The sequence below is a fragment of the Schistocerca serialis genome, chromosome 5 (genome assembly GCF_023864345.2).
Source record: "Schistocerca serialis cubense isolate TAMUIC-IGC-003099 chromosome 5, iqSchSeri2.2, whole genome shotgun sequence".
In the NCBI taxonomy this organism is placed as follows: Eukaryota; Metazoa; Arthropoda; class Insecta; order Orthoptera; family Acrididae; genus Schistocerca; species Schistocerca serialis.
The window spans coordinates 237,188,343-237,213,700 of record NC_064642.1 but is presented as its reverse complement, the minus strand read 5'-3'; the positions used below and the strand labels follow the sequence as shown (position 1 = coordinate 237,213,700).

The window sequence follows — 25,358 nt, the reverse complement described above, 5'->3', positions numbered from 1 at the left end:
ACCTTAATCAGAAGCATATAGCTAAGGTAGAATATTCCAAATTTTTAGGTGTGTCCATTGATGAGAGATTAAATTGGAAGAAACACATCGATGATCTGCTGAAACGTTTGAGTTCAGCTACTTATGCAATAAGGGTCATTGCAAATTTTGGTGATAAACATCTTAGTAAATTAGCTTACTACGCCTATTTTCACTCATTGCTTTCATATGGCATCATATTTTGGGGTAATTCATCACTGAGGAATAAAGTATTTATTGCACAAAACCGTGTAATCAGAATAATAGCTGGAGTCCACCCAAGATCATCCTGCAGACATTTATTTAAGGATCTAGGGATATTCACAGTAGCTTCTCAGTATATATACTCTCTTATGAAATTTGTTATTAACAACCAAACCCAATTCAAAAGTAATAGCAGTGTGCGTAACTACAATACTAGGAGAAAGGACGATCTTCACTATTCAAGATTAAATCTAACTTTAGCACAGATAGGGGTGAATTATACTGGCACTAAAGTCTTTGGTCACTTACCAAATAGTATCAAAAGTCTGACAGATAACCAACAAGTATTTAAGAAGAAATTAAAAGAATTTCTGAATGACAACTCCTTCTACTCCATAGAGGAATTTTTAGATATAAATTAAGAAAAAAAATTAAAAAATAAAAATAAAAAATAAAGAAAAACAAAAAACACAAAAAATAAAGTTGTTATATTAACTTAAGTATGTTGTTAAATTAACCTAATTATGTCATGTATTGGAACATTTGACTCGTTCCACATCATTACGAAATATCGTATTCATGATCCATGGAACTAGTATTAATCTAATCTAATCTAATCTAATCGAAAGGAGCTCACAGAGGAAGCCTTCCAGCACTGTTTCCGTCAATGGAAAATCCATAGGGATAGAGAAAGGGCGTATATCGAGAATGACAATAACTAAATTGTAAGTTTTTAAATAAAAAGTTTTACAGCAATAGTCCCGTTATTTTATAGCCACATCTCATACTAATAACAAATATACATTTTAGGAATTCTTTTCTAAAAGTATTTGTATGAAATGTAGTATCATACGAAAGTGAAACATGGACATTACATGGTATAGACAAAAAGAGAATAGAAGCTTTTGTAACACAAAGGTAAAGAAGAATTGCGAATATTACAGCCGGTGATCAGATGACTAAGAGAGAAATACTAAGTCGATTCAGGGAGAAATGATCTTCACGGCGCTACTCATCTAAAAGAAAGGATTGGCTGATGGAAGAACGTTCTTTCCCTCTGTCCTCAGAGCCTCCGTTGTGTCAAAGTCGATAGGCGCGGGAAGAGTCCACACATACGAGACAAATTTCGTGATGCACTGCTACTCACATTGGCGGTTCCGGATTAACTCTCTGCACCGTCACACTACCCAGTCACTTTAAACAAGGTTTACCGGCCTCGTTTTGACCTGTGAGACAGGGGGATGATTCTCACTACTTAGGAGCCCAGTAACTCTAAGGCAGATTCCGAGATCTGACCACTGAACTGGAATGTAAACACAGCTATCACCTCATATACCGCATCTTACTTCCGCCCATAATCTCCACAACAAAACAGAAATACAGTTAAATACAAGTACGCTAAGAATCACACAAAAACACCACACATAAAATTCCTCGTAAAAAAATTATCATGAAAATCTTGCCTAATCCGTCTCGTACGCTAACACCCCAGTCCAGCTAGCTACTTGGGGCCTCAACTTAATTTGAGGTCTCGCAACATCCCCTAGAAAATTGGAATGGCCCACGCACAGAAACACACTCGGTTGATCGCAAAGGATCGCATTCTCCCGACTTCTGAAATGCATTACGAAAACATCACCACTGCCGCAGATGACACACGACTTCTACACTTCATGAGGGAAGCTGGCCAATTCCTCAGTTTCATTGGCTCCAAACCGCTCCAATAAATTATTTAACATTTATCCCTTTCAGCTAATCAGGAGCAGAATGTAGGCATTTTCGTTGGCCATTTCCTGTTCCCATTGAGGACGATTAGGGAAAGACTGGCCCATTTGCTGTGGGCTGGAGAAAACTTTCATCTCTTAGATAACAGTAACTGGATCAGCATACAAAGTCTGTAAAAAAGTATCAGGAAATTGTTTTTCCTGACATAACTGTATGTCGCCGCGTGCTCCCATTTCACATGCTGGATGGTGCGGGTGTGACCAACAACACGACCCAGTGCAAGTCGCCAGCGAGCATTCGTTCAGGAAAGATCAAGTTTTTGGTGGAATGCTATTGAATGAATAGATGCAAGTGCAAAAGGCAGTGAACGATTCAACAGTGGTACACCATCGAACTTTATTTTTGACTGGAAAACTCAGTTATGGAGACATTAGTCTCTAAAGTAGTAAAGGAGTTTTGCTATTTAGGGAGTAAAGTAACTGATGATGGTCGAAGTAGAGAGGATATAAAATGTAGACTGGCAATGGCAAGGAAATCGTTTCTGAAGAAGAGAAATTTGTTAACATCGAGTATAGATTTAAGTGTCAGGAAGTCGTTTCTGAAAGTATTTGTATGGAGTGTAGCCATGTATGGAAGTGAAACATGGACGATAACCAGTTTGGACAAGAAGAGAATAGAAGCTTTCAAAATGTGGTGCTACAGAAGAATGCTGAAGATAAGGTGGGTAGATCACATAACTAATGAGGAGGTATTGAATAGGATTGGGGAGAAGAGAAGTTTGTGGCACAACTTGACTAGAAGAAGGGGTCGGTTGGTAGGACATGTTTTGAGGCATCAAGGGATCACAAATTTATCATTGGAGGGCAGCGTGGAGGGTAAAAATCGTAGAGGGAGACCAAGAAATCAATACACTAAGCAGATTCAGAAGGATGTAGGTTGCAGTACGTACTGGAAGATGAAGAAGCTTGCACAGGATAGAGTAGCATGGAGAGCTGTATCAAACCAGTCTCAGGACTGAAGACCACAACAACAGTCTCTATTCACCAAGTTTCCAAGGATGAAGGCATGTCATGAACTGCAGTTTTACAGCAGCATATGCTCTACAGAAATGGGTGAGAGAGTGTGGACAACGAGCCCCCATTGGACAGTCATTGACGTCAATAACGGACGACAATGTACAATGTACGCAAGAAGTGCTGAATTCAGACCATCGATAATGTCTGTGCATGGTCACAGATGCAACTGGCCTTGACAAGATGACAGTGCACACCATTGTCACTGAAGATATGGTGAGGCGAAAGATATGCACTAATCTCGGTGTGAAAGCCTTGGGAGATGGCCAAAAGCAGAGGCGAGTGTCTGCTTGCGAAAATCTTCTGCCATGCATCGAAAAAGACCTCAGCTTTTTGGACAATGTAATCATGGGAGACGAAATTTCGACATCTGAATAAGACGGAGAAACAAAGCAGCAAAGTTCCAAATTGCACAGTTCAGCATCACCTCACTCACAAAAGGCTCAAATAAGCAAATCTGGAATGAAACCAATGCTCATCATTTTCTTCAGTGCCAAGGGGGTGTGTTACTATGAATTTGTGCCTCAGGGACAGACAGTGAATGTTGTATTTTGCCTAGAAGTGTTAAGAAGCCTGAACAGAAGGGTCAGCCACGTGAGCGCAGCAACCACCAGAAATTGGAAATTGCATCATAACAATGGCACCCAGCCATACCTGCTCCAAGCCACTAACAACCTGTGAGCAAGGTGCATAAAATCCTGTGAAACATCCTGCATTTGCTATCCACATAAAATCACACTTGTTCAGGGGTTGCTTTTTTGCTGTCCCACCAGGAAGACAAATGTGTGCTCTGGAATTTCTTGCTTGCATGGAAGTGGACAGTGAATGGCCATTGGCTGGCCAGAGTGGCCGAGCTGTTCTAGGCACTACAATCTGGAACCACACGACTGGTGCGGTCGCAGGTTCGAATCCTGCCTCGGGCATGGATGTGTGCGATGACCTTAGGTTAGTTAGGTTTAAGTAGTTCTAAGTTCTAGGGGACTGATGTCCTCAGAAGTTAAGTCCCATAGTGCTCACAGCCATTTGAATCATTTGAATGGCCATCGAAAATGGAACAGTTGAATCCCATTTCCAACTCCAAGGACATGACAATGCACAGAATTGCAGAATATGGGCAACGGAAAATCAGCACACACATCAACCAGTACCACTTCATTCTGTGAAGGTGACTGTGGCGTATGGGTTGGTGGCATCATTTATCGTAAGGTTGTATCTTTTTTGAGGAGATGAGTTCTGTGGGTCCTGTTACCTGTACCATCACCGGTAAATGCTATTAGAATCTTTTGTGTGCCAACATCATTCCAACCCATCAATAGTGTGGATAATATACAAATATTGCACACACAAGAAATTTTGAGAAGCTTCCAGAAATGATAAATACTAACAGCAAATATTTCCCAGTGGTCTGATTGGACCTGGTGACCCACAGCATGCTAGCCAGCAGTGCTAACTGCTTCCCCACATTAAATATGCCACAGCTCATGGCAGTGTATACAATTTTCAGTTTCAGTGAAACAAAAAGGAATTACAAAAACAGCAGTATTTCTGGAAAATATAAAGTAATTGTGTTAAAAAGTGAACTGTGATGTTACCACAGTAGCACTGGGAAAACTATCACATGCAAACCCATTAGTTCAAAGTCTGCATGTGTCACCTTACATCTGATTTCTGCCTAATGACATTTATCTTTCAGTTACCAATAAAAAAACATCATATGCAAAGCTCATGACCCACTGCATTAAATTGCTTAATGTTGCTGTTAGTTAAACATCAGATGTTCTAGTTACCAGCTGCTATGCAGATTTTTGTCTGTCTAAATAATATTAAGAACTCCACTCACTACTATTGGGTAGGTTACACATTCAACAGGACTGTCTGCTGATCTGCTACTGTTTGACACGCTCATTAGGAAATGTTTTCCTCTTTTTGGCAGGCCCACTGGTAGTGAAGTGAGAGTGAAAAAAAAAAACATGTCATCATAATCACAGAAGAGTTCTTATTTAAAAACAGACTAAAAGTCTTCTTCATTCATGTGTTAAATCTAGTTCATTTGTTTGAATACATGATACTGAAACAGATCTTTCAAGCAATGGACTCAAGTACTGGTACACATTTGCATGAAATTCTTGTCACAACACAGGTTGGGTCTTCCAAGATGTTGCAGAGTTAACCACAGTCACTCATCAAATGTAACAAGCCTTAAATAAAAAGATATTATCAGTTGTCCAAAGCATTAAAGTGTGTAAATCATACTACCTTGATAAAATTTAAATTTTATGAAATTACTTATACTTAAACATTTGATTTGAGTCATTCATAACAAAAAGTGGTGTTGAATACATCAAACAATGGAGGAAGAAGAGGAAATTTTAATGACTGGAAAGAATTCACTATTGAAGTTCAACAGCATTCAGTTTTGGGTCCACTCTTATTCCTTATATAGAGTGAACCGTGTAACTTGGATATCCAGGACATTTCATAAATAGTTCTTGCTACTGAAGTTATGTTCCTGGCAAATGATATTACACAATGGGGCAAGTAATTTGCTATGTTAGTACAGTAACACTTGTAAAATTCTAAAATATCCCTTAACACAATAAATATGCATTTTTAAATGGAATGTTGTGATATATTTAATTGCATTCATTACCTCTTTGACAGAATTAACTGTAAAAACGTGAGACAACTATTAATTTATCCCCCACATCTTATATACACTCTTTCACAATATGTTTGGTGTCAAATTGTTATCTACATTAAATATCTGTTTAATCTGTAAATGTATATTTTAGGTTTTGTTATCTTTGCCTCATGTACTATATTTCATTCTCTTTTTCCAGACCCAGTATTTATCTACAATGCGATAGTAGCTGTCTCTCATATGAATTTACACCGCTGGGCTGAGCCATTTGCAGGTAATGTGTATTATGTGTCAACATCAATGGTACATAAATGCCATGGTTACATCACTGAAATGCTGCTAGTTACAGTTTATTGTGCCTGTCCTTTACTGTTTTCTGCAATATTCTAGGAATTACAATCATATGCTTTCTTGCAACTTCTTTGGATATTATTGAAAACAAATGGTGCAAATAATACAACATAGCAAAGATGGAATTACAAAGTAACCCACCAAATTTTTATTTATGAAAACGTCACCTTGTGGGTATTAAAATAATCTCTCCACATCAATGACTTGTGTCTGTGACAGAATCCTAAAAACAATATCTCAGACTGAATACTTCTAAGTAATCATACGTTTACATGCATATCTTATTAAATTTCACTTTTGGGAAGTTAAGTAGAATAAACTGTACTTACAAAATGTACGTTTTGTTTAATATGTCCAATTTTTCCCATTTCATGAAGCTTATAAAACTTTCACTTTGTTTAGAAAACTATTAATGCACATTGATGAAAAGAGGGAGATAAGTGATGGACAGATGGGGGAGAGAGGAGCATGGCTAGTCATAAACAACAAGCAGGCACAGCTCTTCTGTATAGGGAAACAGGCAGCTACCTATGGCAATGAAAATGCTGTGTGAGTAAAATTACTTCATTTGGAGACTGAAATGCTCCATCTCAGGTAATGTTTCTTGTGGGAGAGACACTTGACAAGGAGAGATTCACATTGGCAAAGGAGAGATTCACATTGACAGACTGTGTTACAGACATGAACTTAACCTCAGAATGTGGAAATGTAACATGTGGCAGCACTGGGTCTGTATTTGTTCTTAATCTACATAAATGATCTTCCTATGGCTTTAATGGGTGGACAGAAAACTAATGGGTGTTGATGGCACAAATGTACTAATCAAAGGTCCAATCTCAGTCTTCCCAGATACAGCTCTGATGATTACAGAACATGTCTACTGTCTTAATATCACAAAGACACATATTATGCAGTTTCAAACAAACAAGAAACATGTACTAGTGCCAGAAGTAGACATTAACAGTCATACACTGAATGAAACTGTGTGTAAAATCCATGCAATCCACACAGTCAGCAAACACAGGGTGTCCCTCAAAGGGGTTTACACTGTTTGTACTTTAATAACTAAAATAAAACTTTGAAGTTTTAAGTCACACATGTGGTCACAACATTACTGATAACGTTTTCCTGTTGAAGATGTTCAAAATTTTCTCCATTGACAGCAGTATAGCATCTGCAATGCTGTGGAACAGATCAATACACAAGTGTTGTGGTTGCCACTGGAATGGATACACAGGCACTCACAATCACCTCTCTCAAGTCATACTGCAAATGTGGCTTTGTGTATGCCACGTGGAGTATCTGAGCAGTTTGAGGCACCATGTCATAGATTTTGCAGCCCCTCCTCCCTCAACCATGGGTGTGTGTGTTGTTCTTAGTATAAGTTAGTTTAAATAATGTGTAAGTCTAGGGACCAATGACCTCAGCAGTTTGGCCCCTTAGGAATTTACACACATTTGTGGCTTTGTGGTGTAGATAGTGTCCTTCGGAGTTCTGCACAGAATTAAGTCTAGCAGCAGTAGCTCAGGAGATCTGCGTGCAAACTCAATACTTCCTCATAGGATTATCCACTTCCCAACAGATGTTTCATTGAGGAGTTGCCACACGTCATGATGTTAACATGATGGTGCACCACCTTGATGAAAAAAAAGTACAATTCATTCCTGCAACATGATAAGGTACTTCACATCTATCACTTGAAAATTAACAGCTCATTCTCCTGTAATATGTGGGTTATTTTTTGCCCAGTACATACAGCTATGGTGATTGATGGTTCCATTCAGTTTAAATGCCACCTCATCAGACTGAACAATGTTCACTATTGCAAATTCAATCACAAAATTTGAGGCACCTATTCAGATCACTCTCATTTATCATGTGAAGCAACCTGGGAATATAAGGTTTCCACACTGCTTGCTTAAAAATGCAGTGAGGACTTAATTTGCTTACACCTGATTCACGTGCAGCTTTCTGTGTGGACTTCTTATGGTATTTGTGAAACTTTGTACCACTGCATCCACTCCTCCTTCATCCACTATTGATTTCTTTCTGCCACACTGTCCCTTCCTCTCAAATTTGTTGCACAGTTTCATTATTGTTACATGTGATGGTGGTGTAGTATCAGACTCTGTCTGCCATTGTCTCTGCACTTCTTCCATGTTTTCACATTTCCAACAACACTTTAAAATCAACTTTCTTTGCTCCAAGGACACATTTACAGCCATTTTGATATTTACACGACTACACACACTAGCCATGAGAGCACCATATAATCACAATTAGATCAGGTTATCATTAATACCTCCTCAGTCATTAAAGTTATAAACTCCTTTGTGTGACACCCTGTATATAAACTAATCAAGAAGTTTCGTTCAGTATGTTTTAGTCTTCAAAGTATTTTTCATTGTTTTATTCTAAAAACAAGACTATTGGCTTGTTTCACATCCTATCGCTCCCTGCTGCCTTATGGGATTATTTTCTGAGGCAGTGCAGTTAAAGTAAATAAAGTACTCATATGGAGAAAGATATAAGCATATTGGAATTTTTATGCTTGCTTCCCAGTACATTTCCATCTACTATGTAATGCTTCTTGTTACTCAAAATGAAAATCAGTTTGAGCTGAACTGTGATTTGCACAGTCACATTACAAGACACAAAAATGATTTTCATATATATTCTGCTTCCATGTTTAGGGTTCATAGCGGAGTTCTGTACTCCAGCACAAAGATATTCAACAATTTCCTTCTTATGCACAAAATGAGGATACCATACCAGTTCAGACAAAAAAAGATTACAAATATTCCTCATTAGGGAATCACACAAATTATCTGATTATCTACAATCAACACTGAATATTTCTATTATCTAAATGGCAAGTCGAAGTGTTCATCACATATGTGCATGGCAAATATTGGTATGTTATACAATACACAGACTTATGTATTTATAGATGTTGAGAACTATTTTCTAAAAAGAATCAGATAAAAAATAAACCACCAATGTAGTCAAGTAAATATTAAGCTAGCAGAAGGAAATAAGCAGTGGTCATCCGATACAAATGAAGAAGAAGCAGCAGCTTTTCTCAGACTAGCATCTACCTTCCTAATTTACTGAGTTAAATTATGCTGGCATAAGCAGCATACTGGTTGTTTATTGATAATGCAGTGTACAGATTAAGTTCCTATTGTTTGTTTGTGTTTTGACAAATACCTTGGTGCTGAGTCAAGTGGAAAGATTGAACCAGGGACTTTGAAGGTTTTGTGACAAGCTACGCTGCAACTTCCTGGACTTGTACCATAGAGTTGAGAACTGTAGGGCCCCTTAAGTGGGTCAGATGCACACTATACATCAGAGGCTGTTACCCATGTAGTTGACAGTGTGGGGTACACACAATGATTTTTTTTTATTATCAGCTCTCCATCCACTCCACATAATGATAGTTGTAGGAAACCCAGATTAGTGTAAAATTGAAAGAAATGCCTGCTGCAGGTGAGAATGTTAAAATCCTAGAGGTTAACTGCCAGAGCATTCACAGCAAAGGGAAAGAATTTGAAGTGCTCCTGAAACACCGTGAAGCTCATATAATACTAGGTACACAAAGCTGGTTGAAACCTGAAATTAATAGCAGTGAGATTTTTGGGGAAAATTTAATTGTATATTGAAAGGATAGGCTAATGGAAAATGGAGGTAGTGTGTTTGGCACAGTAGACACGAAACATAAATCAACCAAAATAGAAATTGAAATTGCACTTGAGAAAGTTTGGGCAAGACTCAATATCAGGGATGGGCATAAAATGGTAATTGGATCCTTCTATTATTCACCAGACTCATCTTCTGATGTAACCAAAAGCTTTAGAGAAGGCCTCAGTTTACTTATACATAAGTTTCCCAGTCATACCATAATCATCATTGGAGACTTTAATCATCCAACCAGCAATTGGAAAAATTATAGTTTTGTTAGTTGTGGGCTTGGTAAGAGATTCTATAAAACACTACTAAATGCCTTCTCTGAAAGCTATTCAGAACAGATAGTTCAGTACCCCACTCATTTTGGGAATAAATTGGATCTAATGGCAACAAATAGACCTGATCTCTTTTAGGACATCCATATCAAAACTAGTATCAGTGACCATGACATTTTTGTGGCAACAATGCTTACCATAGTGCCTAGACAACTAAAACAAGCAGAAAGACTTATATATTCAATAAATTAGATAAAAAAGTCAGTAGTGACTTCTCTGAATGAGGAAGTTGGTACTTTCAGCTCAGGGAAAGAGCTTCTAGAGGAACCATAGTTGACCATGCACTGGACAGATATGTACCCCATAGAACAATTCCTAATAGGAGGGAACCTCCATGGTATACAGTCACTTAAAAAAAAACTTCTAAAGAAACAGAGTACTGCATATAAGTGTAAAACAAAGCATAGTGATGTAGATAGAGAGATGCCATATAAAATGAATTTGGCAGTCAAGAGAGCAATGTGTGAAGCCTTCAATGACTACTGTAGCAGAATATTGTCAAATGATCTTCCACAAAAGGCAAAGAATTTCTGGTCATATGTAAAGGCTGTTAGTGGCTCTAAAGTTGGTGTCCGAGCATCAGATAAGACAAGAACTTAAACTGAGGGTATCAAAGCAAAAGCTGAGATGCTTAGCTCTCTTTTCAAATGTTTCTTTACAAAGGAAAATCCAAGAGAATTGCTCCAATTTAATCCTCGTAGCAATGGAAAAATGAGCGAAATCAGTATTGATGTCAGTAGCATTTAGCAACAGCTGAAATGATTAAAAGGACAAAGCTGCAGGGTGTGATGGCATCCCTGTCAGATTCTATATGTATTTGCAGTTGACTTAGTCCCTATTCTATCTATAATCTAATGTAGATCTCTTGAACAAAAACCAATGCCCATTAGTTGCAGAATCTTAGAACATATTCTAAGCCCATACATAATAAGGTATGTTGAACATAATGACCTCCTCCATGTCAACCAGCATGGGTTCCAGAAACATCAATCATGTGAAACCCAACTCACACTTTTCAAGGCTGTCAAGTAGATGAGGTGTTTCTTGAGTTCCAAAAATCATTTGACTCAGTACCACACCTACACTTACTATCAAAAATTTTATCATATGGGATATCAAGTGAAATATGTGACTTGACTGAAGACTTTTTGATATGGAGGATCAAGATGTTATCTTAGATGGAGACTCACCACCAGATATACAAATAACTTTGGGTGTGTCCCAGAGAAGGGCCTGGAACTCTTGTTGATCTTGCAGACAATATTAATAATAACCTCAGACTTTTTACATATAATGCAGTTATCTGTAATAAAATACTGTCTGAAGGAAGCTGCATAAACATTGAGTCAGTCCTTGATAAGATTTCATAGTGGTGCAAACATTGGCAACTTGCTTCAAATGATCAGAGATGTAAAATTGTGCACTTCACAAAACAAAAACATGTAACATCCTATGACTATAATATCAGTGAGCCACAGCTGGAATCAGCCAATTCATACAAATACCTGGATGCAACACTTTGTGAAGATTTGAAATGGAATGATCACATAGGTTCAGTGATGGGTAATACAGGTGTTAGGCTTCTGTTTATTGGTAGAATACTGGGAAAGTGCAGTCTACAAAGGAGATTGCTTGAAAATCACCAATGTGACCCATTCTAGAATATTGCTCAAGTGTGTGGAACCTACACCAAATAGGATTAACAGGCAATATTGAGAGTATACAGAGAAGGGCAGCATGAATGGTAACAGGTTTGTTTGACTCATGGGAAAGTGTTACAGAGACGCTGAAAAAAAAAGCTAACAGGCTCTTAAAGATCAATGTAAACAATCCCAAGGAAGTCTACTAACAAAGTTTCAAGAACTGGCTTTAAATCATGATTCTGTTAATATCCTACAACCCCCAATGTATTGCTCACATATGGATCATAAGGATAATATTAGAATAATTACAGCATGCATAGAGGCATCCAGACAATCATCCTTCCCATGCTCCATACATGAACAGAACAGGAAGAAGCCCTAATACGTGATACAGTGAGACATCCCCTCTGCCATATACTTCACAGTGGTTTTCAGATTATACACTATGTCATCAAAAGTATCCAGACACCCCCAAAACATACGTTTTTCATATTAGGCGCATTTTGCTGCCACCTACTGCCAGGTACTCCTTAGCAGCAACCTCAGTAGTCATTAGACATCGTGAGAGAGCAGAATGGGGTGCTCTGCGGAACTCACAGACTTTGAACATGATCAGGTGATTGTGTGTCACTTGTGTCATACATCTGTAGGTGAGATTTCCACACTCTTAAACATCCCTAGGTCCACTGTTTCCAACATGATGGTGAAGTGGAAAAGTGAAGGGACACATACGGCACAAAAGTGTACAGGCCGACATCGTCTGTTGACTGACAGAGACCACCGACAGATGAAGAGGGTCATATTGTGTAATAGGTAGATATCTATCCAGACCATCACATAGGAATTCCAAACTGCATCAGGATCCACTGCAAGTACTATGACAGTTAGACGGGAGGTGAGAAAACTTGGATTTCATGGTCGAGCGGCTGGTCATAAGCAACGCACCACACTGGTAAATGCCAAACGACACCTCACTTGGTGTAAGGATTGTAAACATTGGGTGATTTAACAGTGGAAAAATGTTGTGTGGAGTGACAAAATATGGCAATCCAGTGGCAGGGTGCGTGTATGGCGAATGCCCTGTGAACGTCATCTGCCAGTGTGTGTGGGGCCAACAGTAAAATTCAGAGGTTGTGGTGTCATGGTTTGGTCGTGTTTTTCATGGAGGGGGCTTGCACCCCTTTTTGTTTTGCATGGCACTATCACAGCACAGGCCTACATTGATGTTTTAAGCACCTTCTTGCTTCCCACTGCTGAAGAGCAATTTGAGGATGGTGATTGCATCTTTCAAGACGATCGAGTACCTGTTCATAAGGCATGGCCTGTGGCGGAGTGGTTACATGACAATAACATCCCCATAATGGACTGAGCTGCACAGAATCCTGACATGAATTCTATAGAACACCTCTGGGATGTTTTGGAATGTCGACTTCATGCCAGGCCTCACTGAGCGACATCGATACCTCAGCTCAGTGCAGCACTCCGTGAAAAATGGGCTGCCATTCCCCAAGAAACCCTCCAGCCCTGTCTGAACATATGACTACAAGAGTGGAAGCTGTCATCAATGCTAAGGGTGGGCCAATACTATGCTGAATTCCAGCATTACCAATGGAGGGCGCCACAAACTTGTAAGTCATTTTCAGCCAGGTGTCCGGATACTTTTGATCACATAGTGTAGTGTAGATGTAGATGTAGATGCAGATGTAGATCTTCTTCTTGGTGGTATTCATTGAGCAAGATGAGTAATGGACAAATGAAAAAGCTGTCTATCTATGTAAATAGGCATCCCAAAACATCTGGATCCTCTCCCATACTAGCAACCTCTCTGAATATATGTGTAGAATCTGTGCTTTCTGCATACCCTCCTTTGTCATGATCCCCTTGGTCTAAACCTCTGCTCATTCCCTTTTATCTCCCTTGCCCTTTCCCTCATTTCTCCATCCTGTCATTTTCCACTTGACTGCTTTCCTGTTTCTTAAGTCGTCCTCTTGCTACTACCACTGAGAGGCAGCAGTTTCCGTCACTATATTGACTTTTTTCCCTCCCCTTGTCTGTTCCTCAGCCACATGCTTTTTCCCTCTTTCCATTGTTGTCAGCAGGAGTAACCTCTCATAATGAGTCAGCTTCACCAGGGCCACAAGTCAGTGTGTGTTTGGATGTCTGTGTGGATATGTTCTGTGAGACTGTCTACTTAAACTAAAAAAAAAAGTTTTAGCTCAAAAACTAGTAATACCTTTCTCCTGTTACATGTTCCTCCCATGCATCAGCATTTGTTCTTTCTATCCATGTACTTCCATAGCTGCTAGACTATAATTTAATCTATATAGACTTATAAAAACAATACACTTATGTCTCATTGACTTGGTGAGCAACTGTCAGACTACATATCCAAAAGTATGGGATTTGATCCCCAGTCTGTCCTAGAATTTCTTCTGCCACTTATCACTTCTTTCATCTCTGCAAGTGATTTTTTAATGTGAAAAATGCAGAGTTGCACCAGAGTTCAGAATCCACATCAAACTTTAGCCACCCCTATAACTGACTCGGCCAGTCAGTTCTTAGGTTTGAGGAAGGGACCATACCAGGGTGACCCCACACAAGCCAAAACTGCATGCTGCCTCCCAGTGTGAAATTTTTTCCTACCAGGTAAATGAAAGATTTAATATATCCCTACACATACCTCACGGTAGTCATTAAAGGTACAAAGTAATATGAGAAGTGTCAAGCCAACTGTTGTTGCAACTACTGTAATTTGTCCTAGGTTTTCCAACACTATTTGATAAAGTATGTGTGTAGATTTTAATATTTTGGATTTTTATAGTATTAATGACTTTTGCAGTCATATATAGGTTTACATCTGTCTTATGCAAATCACTGTGAAGTGCAAGGTATATGTAATACTACTGCATCACCACATAAATCAGCTTTTCCTGTCCCATCGTGTTTAATACAGACAGAGTGATGCTATTACTTGCTGGTTCATGTAATTAATCTAACCTCTCTCCACTGCCCTGCCACAACATATGTGCAAGTCATTCCAGAATATTTTAACTTGTGAGTATTTGTAAATATTTCCTTACCTCCATCACTTTTACAGGTGCAATTGTGAATTTACATTGTACAAGTATCCTTTAACATTCTTACCTGAAATGAAGAATGTGTTTATCACATGCATTACAACTCTATGGCGCTGTACTATGTCCCATTGGAATGAATGGAAGATATTTCATATGCTACTCGCAATTTTCGTTATTTTTCATGCAAGTCATCTTGGTGGAAATGTTTTTTTTTTCCCTCATTATCCTACAAATGTGCCAGAACTTGTTGTTCATCAAAATTTATAACTTAGCTATATAGTAATAACATTTAATATCTCCATACATAACTACTTCTGTATCTGACAGGGTGTTCAAGCCTGACAACCTCCACATACATGTCTGTATGATGTGAATAGTTCCAGTTATAACCTCCTGATCTTCCAGCCATGACCATTCTTTTTTGTTTCCTTGTTTGTCATTAATTAACTACAAGTGTTTCTAATTTTGACATTTTAAGCCAGAAATCAGCTCCCACTACAGACTTTAAAGTAACAAAAGATGAGTTTGCAGATGCTGTTTTTTGTGATAGTTGACTTTTATAAATTGTCATTGCAAATGGTATTAAGCTATTGAATCATAAAGTAGTGTATGAACAACAATGGCTGGGTTTGCTAATTGGTAATTCTGAGCCTATTTATGACTTTGTTCAGGGTCAGGGTCAATATGCTATTATTGTCTCATGATCTGCTTAGAAACACAAGAGAAATTTTCTTTAATGTATTTTGATAAAATACTGATTATAATCTTTTCCTAAATCAGGGATGCACAATCTGAGTTATTGTGATACATCCTTTTTGCAATATTAGATGTCACAAACAATTGTGATTTATGAGGTCAGTACTTTCAAAATGTAATTTAACAACAGAAAAAAGGAACTATCTGTTCAATCAGGCCACGTCACTCCAAGTAAAATATGCAATAGTAGATGGACATGAATAACACAATACTCGATATGAATGGCACTCTTCAGTCTGTCTCCTCATGTACTCACCTGGCCAGTAATCCAGTAAAGGTTTGGGGCTTTTTTCTTTTTATTTGTTTATTTGTAAAAGCAGTTTAGTTATATATTGTTATAGTAATTAAGAATAGTAATTAAAACCATTTGATTTATAGGACTTTAGTATTTAGTGCAACAATATAATAAAATAGCAAGAACAACAACAATTAACTACAGTTTGAATGATATAAATATGCAGGTAACTTAAAATCATGTTGTTTGCAGCTGGACTCCTGGTTGTATTAATTGACATACCGTATGATATAGTGTCAGTCAAATTTATCCACTGGTCATGGCATGACACAGACCCAAACATTGCTGATCGCCATTATTGGGTCCCTTGGAATTCATATTATTTTCATGCAACATTTGCTGCCAGCTTTTGTTTCTGGATCACTGCCCGGCGTGATGCGAGGTGGAAACCTGGCAGGTATGTGTTTCTTATCAATTCTGCTGCATGTGAAGGTACACTGCACTTCTGGACAAATTTTTATTTTTAAGTGTAGATAGTAAACCCACTACTATAATTTAGAAAATCTGCTGCCAGTTTCAGTAAAAAATACTTTTCAGCCTCCAAGGAATATTTACTTTTTATTTACATTTAGTCCTGTGATATCTTATACAGACCTAGGACAAGCCAAAGCCAGTTTAAAATTTGACATTAATATCAGATATGTTCTGCCATGAGTCTATACACTAATTTATGTTTTAATAATGATTATATAAAATGGAAGGATTTGACATTATTCAGCAGAATAGATTGTGTACTCTAATTTGCATGTACGAGGGCTATCCACAAAGTACATTACGTTTTGGAATTAAAAATAAATAAAGTATTGGAAATTTTTTTTACTATATACAGATGAAAGCCACACTTAAATATTACTTTTCTACATAGTTGCCATTTAAATTAAGGCACTTATCGTAGCGATGGACGTGCTTGGAAATTCCTTAGTCATAAAATTCGGCCGCCTGCGCCTTCAACCACGTGGTTACCTCTTTTGGGACAGAAAAGGTGTGATTTTTGTGGATTTCCTGGAAAGAGGCACTACAATAAACTCTCAAAGGTATTGCCAAACCCTGCACAACCTCAGAAGAGCAATACAAAACAAGTGCAGGGGAAAGTTGGGCTCAAACATCTTGCTGATTCACGACAACGCCCGGGCCCACATGACAAATGCCACTCGTGAAGTTCTCGAATCTTTTAAGTGGGAGTTGTTTCCTCATCTGCCGTACAGTCCCGACCTGGCACTGAGCGACTTCCACTTATTCCCAGCAATGAAGAAGTGGTTGGCTATGCAGCATTTTGATGACGCCGCACAGCTTCAAGAAGAGGTAACCACGTGGTTGAAGGCGCAGGCGGCCGAATTTACGATGAAGGAATTTCTAAGCTCGTCCATCGCTATGATAAGTGCCTTAATTTAAATGGCAACTATGTAGAAAAGTAGTATTTAAGTGTGGCTTTCATCTGTATATAATAAAAAAAATTCCAATACTTTATTTATTTTTAATTCCAAAACGTAATGTACTTTGTGGATAGCCCTCGTATATAATTATGCAGCATTACATAAAATACAACGATTTTACATCACGAGTTTACAAGGAAAACATTTAATGAACAAAAACTATAATTCATCAGAAAAAAATTTAATTTGTTCTAAAAGAGGTCTACATACTTCCCAGTTTGATTCGGTCTGTTGGTTGTTGTGCAGTTTTCCAGGGTATATGTTCTCTTTTGGGGGATATGCATGTTAACACAGCTTCTGGTTCTATGATTATGCACAGAACTGTTTTGTCAACAAGCAGCAGAGGTTTTTACAGGTTCACCTACCAAAACTATTGTTTCATGTGCATACAGTCTTGGGAGGTTCAAATACTACCTGATACTGCCAGTATAAAAATCACTGTTGTCTTGTTCTCCTTTTCAGTGTGTGTGTGTGTGTGTGTGTGTGTGTGTGTGTGTGTGTGTGTGTGTGTGAGAGAGAGAGAGAGAGAGAGAGAGAGAGAGAGAGAGAGAAAGGGGGGGGGGGGGGAGGAAAGAGATTTATTTTAAGATAGCTAATTAGAAAGAAATTAAACATACCCAAAGATCTGCTTTCTCCTTCTAGTTTCCTTCAAGAGATTAAAAACTGCGCTCTGGCAGCTTTGTTGGGTACTCCAGGTGGAGTCCTGCTGTTCCTTCCTCTGTATCACCCTTTGCATGATATTGCAAAAATTCACAGTGAAGTCACATTCTTTATCATCTTCACTGTCTTCTTGGCAATTACATGGACATCTGAGAGGAGTCCAAAGCCACAAATGCAAGGTAAGCTCTTATAAAATCTACTTTTTGTGTATATTTTTTTCACAAAATTGTTGTGTGTCATTTGTTTATCATTTTGACCAGACCACTTGCTTTGCCTCAGGCTGATATTTATCCTGAAAGATTCTCTCAAACTGTTCAATGCAGTGCCATGTCCATAGCCCATAGTAGAACTTTTCCCTGTGTGTATCCAACAACAAATCCAATTTTCTCGGATTCGGTCTAGGTACGAGGTAAAACATTTCAAAATGCTCTGATAAAGGCCAGGGGTTTGTTCTCTTCAGTGGTAAATACCAGAAATTGTTGATACCTAAGTAATCCTTCATCTGCAAGTAATGTTGACAAATGCCGCACTGTCAGTGACAGGCCTGTTTATGTTCGCTTGTAGCGTAGTGCATGGCAACTGCCTTGCTCGACAGTTACAGCCGCCAGCAAGTGTTGATGCATTCTGCAAACTTCACTATTTTCCTTCAGCAGGCTAGCCATGTGTTGTGGGTAACCAGTGAAAGTATCTAACTCCTCTAAAAACATGGGTTTGCTTTCTGTCAAATGTTGTTATGGAATGTCAGTAGTTTTAGCAATATCACCTTGTAACCTTTCCTCTGCTTCCTTTAAACCTGAATCTATTTTAGCTAGAAATTGACTTTCCTTCTCTTTTAGAGCTTCTTCTACTGCATCTATAGAAATTTTTCAGCCTGACACTATATTTTCAGCAAGGGTGCTGCCCTTATCCAGCATCCCAGCTTCAGCTTTTTCAGTTATTTCCTTTATAGCTACACATATCTTATCTCTTTGTTTTATGGCAAATTTTGGCTCTAAACTTAACTGGTCCACTCTTAGACTTAATTTTGGTACTTCAGTAGGTAAGTTTTTATCCACAGCTTGCAGTTTGCTGACTGCGTTCGTCACATTTTTTACCGACATGTCCACTTGGGGCTGCGTCTCCTGAATTTGGAAATATGCTTCACTAAGGCTTTGTAACTCACCTGTAAGTTGTTCCTGTTTATCGTCTATGGATGATATTCTTTCCGCTAACATACTTATTTTGCAGGATATGTCGGTAATTATTTCTTGTTTTAGTTGTTCATCTAGTTCTGTCAACTTCCCGGATAGTTTGTCAGATAATTCAGTGCATATAGTTTTCTCATCTCACTGAACTGTTGACTAATATTATTCTTGAAATTGTTAGATGCCTGATTTTGCTGAGTAAACTGTTGCCTTATATTTTCCTGATGTTTTGTAAACTGCTGTGTCATACCCTCAAGTTGTGTTATTTGTTGCATGAGTTTTGTCAAACTGTGCATCTCACTAGTATTTACATTATTTCTATGAACTGTTTCCTGTTCTTGCATTCATGATGTCGCCAGCAAGTAATCAAAGGAATTTTTGCTGTTACGCGTTTCAGTTTCACTATTTGAAAAAATATTTCCCTATGAGAACTGAGAAAGTGTCTCATCGAGCATCATAAAAGTGACATCATGATTAGTTACATTACCAGTGTCATCATTTATTGATATTGGGATGCCAACCTCACTGTATTGGTTGCCGTTGGCCAGCTCACAAGTTGACGTGTTACCTTCAACTGTTGCCAAGTTCGGATTTCCAACATCTTGGCATATTGCATTTTGTAATAAATGTCCAATAATGGCAATTTCATTTGAATCCATTGTAAATAGCTTTTAACAAAATTATGAATAAAATTCTTTCAAATACGAAATTTTGTCTGTATTGGTACTTTCCAATTAAAGTAGATTTAGCTGTGTATTCACTAATGAACCTGACTATTATCTGACACAGTCTTATAGAATTTAAATGACTTATCTTGCACTTTAATGACGACTTCATACAAGTTTTTGTCCTTTCTGTAGAAATGGTCTTCCTATAAAGGACATTAATTGGAAGGAAAAGAGACTATCTACTGCCAAAGTGAAGGTGCCAAGCGTGGCCATATAAGCATAGAGCATAGCAGCTTCCTACCTTTACCGCTGAAGCCAGCATTCCTGGCTCTTCTTGTTTGTTGACTTAATTTAATTTTAATTTGCATTTCAGTGTTTTTATCATTCCCAATCTCACAGACACGTAACAAATACAATGAAAGTTTCATCAGCTCCTTATAACAATAATATGAATCATTAACCTCAAAAATTTTTATCTCAACAATTGAAAGGTATGTTCATATTTCACTCAGCTCTAGCCTTTAAACGGTTGCTATTGAATAGGTATGTGGCAATGGAAATTGATTAATAATTGCCTGAATAATTGAAAATATTGATTGTAAAGAATAGTTGAAAAGAAATTTGATGGTAATTCATGAATCTGTCAACAATCTTGGGTGAACTTTAACTGATATCAATATCAACAGACCTTTAATATCATTACATTCAAGGTCAATAAACGTAATTTGCATTACTTATTGCTGCTTCCAGTAGTACACGGTACCAAATAATCACCGAAACCATTGAACTTGTCGATCTTCATGTTAATTCCATTGTGTTTAGTCCTGATTGTAACAATGTCAATGCAGGAACGCTCCTCTGGATAAAGCATAAATTATTCTTGTCTGTACTGAACCTCTTGATGCAGGATCTCGGCGGTGAGTGAAATGATGAACAGATAAGAGTTGACCTCATAACCATGTGAATAAATATTTCTTTTCTAATAACTTTTTATAACACTTTTAAAGAACGGTGAAAATACACATTTTTAACAATGCTGGTACAACAGACTCAAGCATACATCCGTATGCTACCACTTCCCAAATCATAAGGGTAAAGATACATGAATTAATAAACTGAAGAACATATTTCTTACTTTGTTTTACACATGCATTTAACAATGTATCAAAACATTGTCCTTGCCACAAAACAACTCATTAATTTCCCTTTGGCGGTGTCTATAACTCATTCAGTTTACATATAGCTTATACATAAGAAAAGAAAAGAACGAAAAAATAATCTACAGGCTAATGAAGCATTAGTTGTATAACATTTTGCATCACTTCTTATAATTTTATTACACATCTGAAGATGGTAATTTAGTTTTACCAAAACTGATACCTACAATCATGTTTTTAAAGCAATCTCAGCTAAGAAGTTCTTCTTCTTCAAAGTATTCTCAGTCTTTTTTATGTACCTATTGATGATAACATCTTAACTACTGGGTGCTTATAATTAAAGTGCAACTACTCACAGACATCCATTGTGAGCTGTAATTATTGTATGGCAACAAAATTTGGTAGATATTCTAATGCAGAACCCATTTACACAGGAAATAAATTAGTTCCAAGTTTGACCATCTGATCTGAATTTGCCACTGTGAATGCAAGAACGACATACAGATTTCTATCCATATTTAATGGATTAGGAATGAGACACGAGCAAGAAGAGTCAAACATGTAGAAAAGGCAAAAAGTTGATTTTATTATTAAACAGAACTTACACAATTTGTTCAGAAAGAGCACAAGGGACATTGATGAGATGTTACAGCCCACACAGGACCACAGTGAGTAGTTGCACTTTAATTATAACCACCCAGTAAATGGTGAGTTGTTACTCCTACTCCTTCCATTATTTACATTCCAACAAGGATTTTCCATCATCATATCCAATAAACTTAATAGTTTTATGTCCTTTATTTCTGCATGCAAGACATTGAAAATTATTTCTGGCTGAAATAAAATACTTTTTGTGACTGTGGACCAGGGCACTCATACCCAGGGTCAAGGAGGGCAGCCCCCCCCCCCCCCAAATCTCCATCCCCTCGCTATTGTGGCTATCAGGGACAGGAAAAATATAGTGTAGTCAGGTGTTTTTCTTTCAAGAAAATAATTTAAAAGATAGTGTTATGCAGGTTCTTAATAGGGTCAGAACTGGACTTACAAGTCACCATTTGTTTCCCCCCCCCCCCCTTCCGCCCCAACAAACTACTATCATATGGGTGGCCTTGACACAGGTATCTAATGAGCAGATGACTAGATGCTGGCCCTGGAGGACCCAAGTATATTCCCAGATAGGGTTGTAGATTTTTCCTCATTCCATTCCCTTCACGATGCACCCACATCCATTCAGCCTGCTGTCAAATGAGTATTGGGGGCCTATCCTGGGAGTAAAAATCAGCTGGGATGATGGACCAGGTACCCCCCCCCCCCCCCTCCTAGTTTTGCTGTGATGAAAGCCTGTACTCTATATGTGATAAGACCAATAGTCCAGTCACAGACTTTACCTTTTTTTGTAACATACACTTTTCAGATGCAAGGTCCTGTTATGAAAATCATTCATACTTATATTTCCATAATTGTGAAGTTTATTGTTTAATGCAGTAAACTACCAGAGTGATTTCAGGTAATACACATACATTCTTACATGTATAGTCCTAGAAGGGTTATAATTTTAAATTCTTAATACTGTTCCTGCACTATCCTTATTGGTAAACTCTCTCATTATATTCATTGCTATTTTTTAATTTTAATGATCAATTTGATAAACTTGCATTTTCCCAGAACTTCACACAATTCTGTAACTGGCTGTGCACATTTCTGTAATAAGCGCACAGCACTATTTCAATGTTGCAGTAGCTTCTCAGCATTCTGAAAACTTTTCTCAGTAGCCAGACATTCTATGCCCATCCTAAATAATCATTCACTAATGCTCATAAAAACTACGTTATTTCCAGCTTTTTTCTATCTTTAAAGTTTATCCATACTGTTTTATTTTCATTTCTATCATGCAGTTGTCTCTATAACTTCTTTCTTTTTCTTTGGTCACTGATACTTTCTGCTGTAAATCAGCTTCAAAAGACTAGTATCATCTACACTGGTGCAGCCAAGTGGTGTGGTAAATCATTTCTGAGATACAAGTGTAACAGATGGGTAACATAGTGTCTTGAGGTATTCTATAACTAATTTTACTACATCCTGAAAAGTAATTTCTGTTTTCATGATGTATTTCTAAAGATATGACTTAAACCAATACGAAGGTACTCTATGGATACCTTGTTTGTAAAACTCCTTGAGCAGTAGATCATGAATAACCAGATCCAAGTCTTTAGAAACAGCCCACAGTGGTCACAGTAAATCTAGGGCAAAGTGAAAATGTCTCACACTTACAGAAAATGTTTATGTTCGTACAAAAACTCTCTTTCTTGTACATAAACCTCTTTTAGGTCAGTTTTTTTTCAGTACTCCCTCTTTCCCTAAATCCCCCAATGAGAAGATTCTACCTCCAAAGTGTTGTTCTGAATTATCTGCCAAACATTCATCTTTCGGTGCCATAACCTATCCCTATAAATAGAAATGTATAGTCACCTTTTGACTACCAACTAGTCTGTATCTCATCCATTGTATTCAAAGCCCTGGAATGTAGTGTTCATAATCAAATTACTGAATGTTATACCACAGCTGCGGCTAACGAATTTCTCCATAGCACACTTTCTTCTAGGAGCCTAAGCTATGCACAGGACCAGTTCACAAACATTTTTCCATCCCCTGACTTATCACTGGTGCTCCCCCCACTTTCTGCCTCATACACTTTCACCCACATCAGTTATCACAATTAATTGTCATAAGATCTGTACACAGATCTTGCACTTGCACTAGCACCCTTCTCATCTTCAAGCTGCAAGTGGCCACAACTAATTGTGACATGTCCTGTATAAAAATTGTACAGTTGTAATGTATGTAGGAGAATTTCTCAGAAGTTTAGAAGATAGAATAATGGTACTGGTGAGGGTGAATCTGTGAAGGTAGGTTATGACTCATGCTTCTACAATTCAGTTGGTAAAGGACTTACCTGCCAGAAGCAAAAGCCCCAGTTTTTAGTCCCAGTCCAGGACACGGTTTTAATCTGTCAGGAAGTTTCAAACACTGTAATTTTTACACTTACAGAAACACATTTGAAGCAATTTAAGTGCCATTTTAATTGCTTGCAACTCCCAAAACTGGATAACCTGCCTATCCATTACAACAGTTCGTGTAATCTCACATCCCCGAAGGCTCTCCTTCAAGATGAGATTTATAGAACATGATATGTATGAGTAAATAAAAGACAAATTTATAATGACATAGTTTCCAATATATATCTTTTCTTATTTCTCATCCCTTAGTGTTCTGTTCTGTGGTATGTTGTATGACATACAGTGCATTGATAAGTGAATGAATAATATGAATTGGTGTAAATTGCAAAATTTCCTGATATCCAAATGTATAATAAACTGAAATCATCAACCTGTTAATGTTGACTGTCAATTAAAAAAAACTTTCAGGAACTGATTGCAGATGGAACAAATTAATTCTTGCACACCTAGTGGCCCATTACTCTCTCTTTTTGGGAATGGTCCTTTTTGGCCACCCAGAAAATGAGATTTCAACAGGATTCCATGAACGCGTTGGACCTTGTGATGAAACAGTTCCAGTACAGACAGCTTTTGGACTAGTAAGCGAGAAAATTATCAAATTGTCTTTATTTGTGGATATTATTCCAAAAAGAAAATGTCAAAAAAATTGTACATTAGTTAAAATTAAAGTGAATTGTTATATTTATTAGAAATGTATAGCAGTTTTAAAATCTAAGATCTCCAAATCACCAAGAGATTATGATAATTAAAAACTAGAATCAAATATTTCATGTGAAATGATTAAGAAAATAATTGGATCTTGCATTGACAGGTCTTGCAGAAAAAGCGGTATCTCTGTGCCAGCAATTATGATGAAGCATATTTTGACTTCCACTGCTTACCTGGAGGAAAGTTACCAGCCAATGGTGTCTCTTGGTACACAATTTGTGGCAATCATTTCACTAACAGAACTGAATATGTAGCCATAATAATGACAATCTGCTTCTTGGCTGCTACAGTATTTTGGAATATATACATCAGATCTACCAGTTTTAAAAGGAGTGGTAACCTCAATCTGAAATCAAAACAAAAGAGCCACTAGAAAGATGGCAAAGTTGTTCATTTTGTAACAATGTAAAATTTTTTAAAAAACATTAAAGCTGCTTCAGTAACAAAAAATTGTGTTTCTCTTCTCAGTTATGCAACTACAACCAGGGACATCAAAAAGGAAAGATAAGTACAAACAACCTGTGAAGCTAATTTGTTTCTGGACTCATGTGCTTGTTAATAAAATGAATAGAGACGAGGGAAGGTATAAAATAGAAGTGAAAGTGTAGAACCGAGCCAGGACATGCCTGAGGTGAGTGAAATCGTAGTCAGTAAATAAAGAGTAAAAACTGATATTTTGCAGTTAATTTTGGCAAAACTAGAGGAAATAAAGACAGATAGCAATAG

At 37.6% G+C, this 25,358-nt stretch overlaps 1 protein-coding gene across 1 annotated transcript in view; it reads left to right on the top strand.

Moving 5' to 3' along the window:
* The window catches only part of LOC126481667 (uncharacterized), a 120,480-nt gene extending 95,404 nt beyond the window's left edge, over positions 1-25,076 (top strand). Inside the window, exons 4-8 of the mRNA XM_050105596.1 lie at positions 5,861-5,935; positions 15,998-16,202; positions 17,881-18,077; positions 24,333-24,502; positions 24,736-25,076. Coding sequence (XP_049961553.1) covers positions 5,861-5,935; positions 15,998-16,202; positions 17,881-18,077; positions 24,333-24,502; positions 24,736-25,005 — 917 coding nt within the window. The 3' untranslated portion in view covers positions 25,006-25,076. The remainder of the gene's footprint in view (positions 1-5,860; positions 5,936-15,997; positions 16,203-17,880; positions 18,078-24,332; positions 24,503-24,735) is intronic.
* The last annotated feature ends 282 nt before the right edge of the window (positions 25,077-25,358 follow it).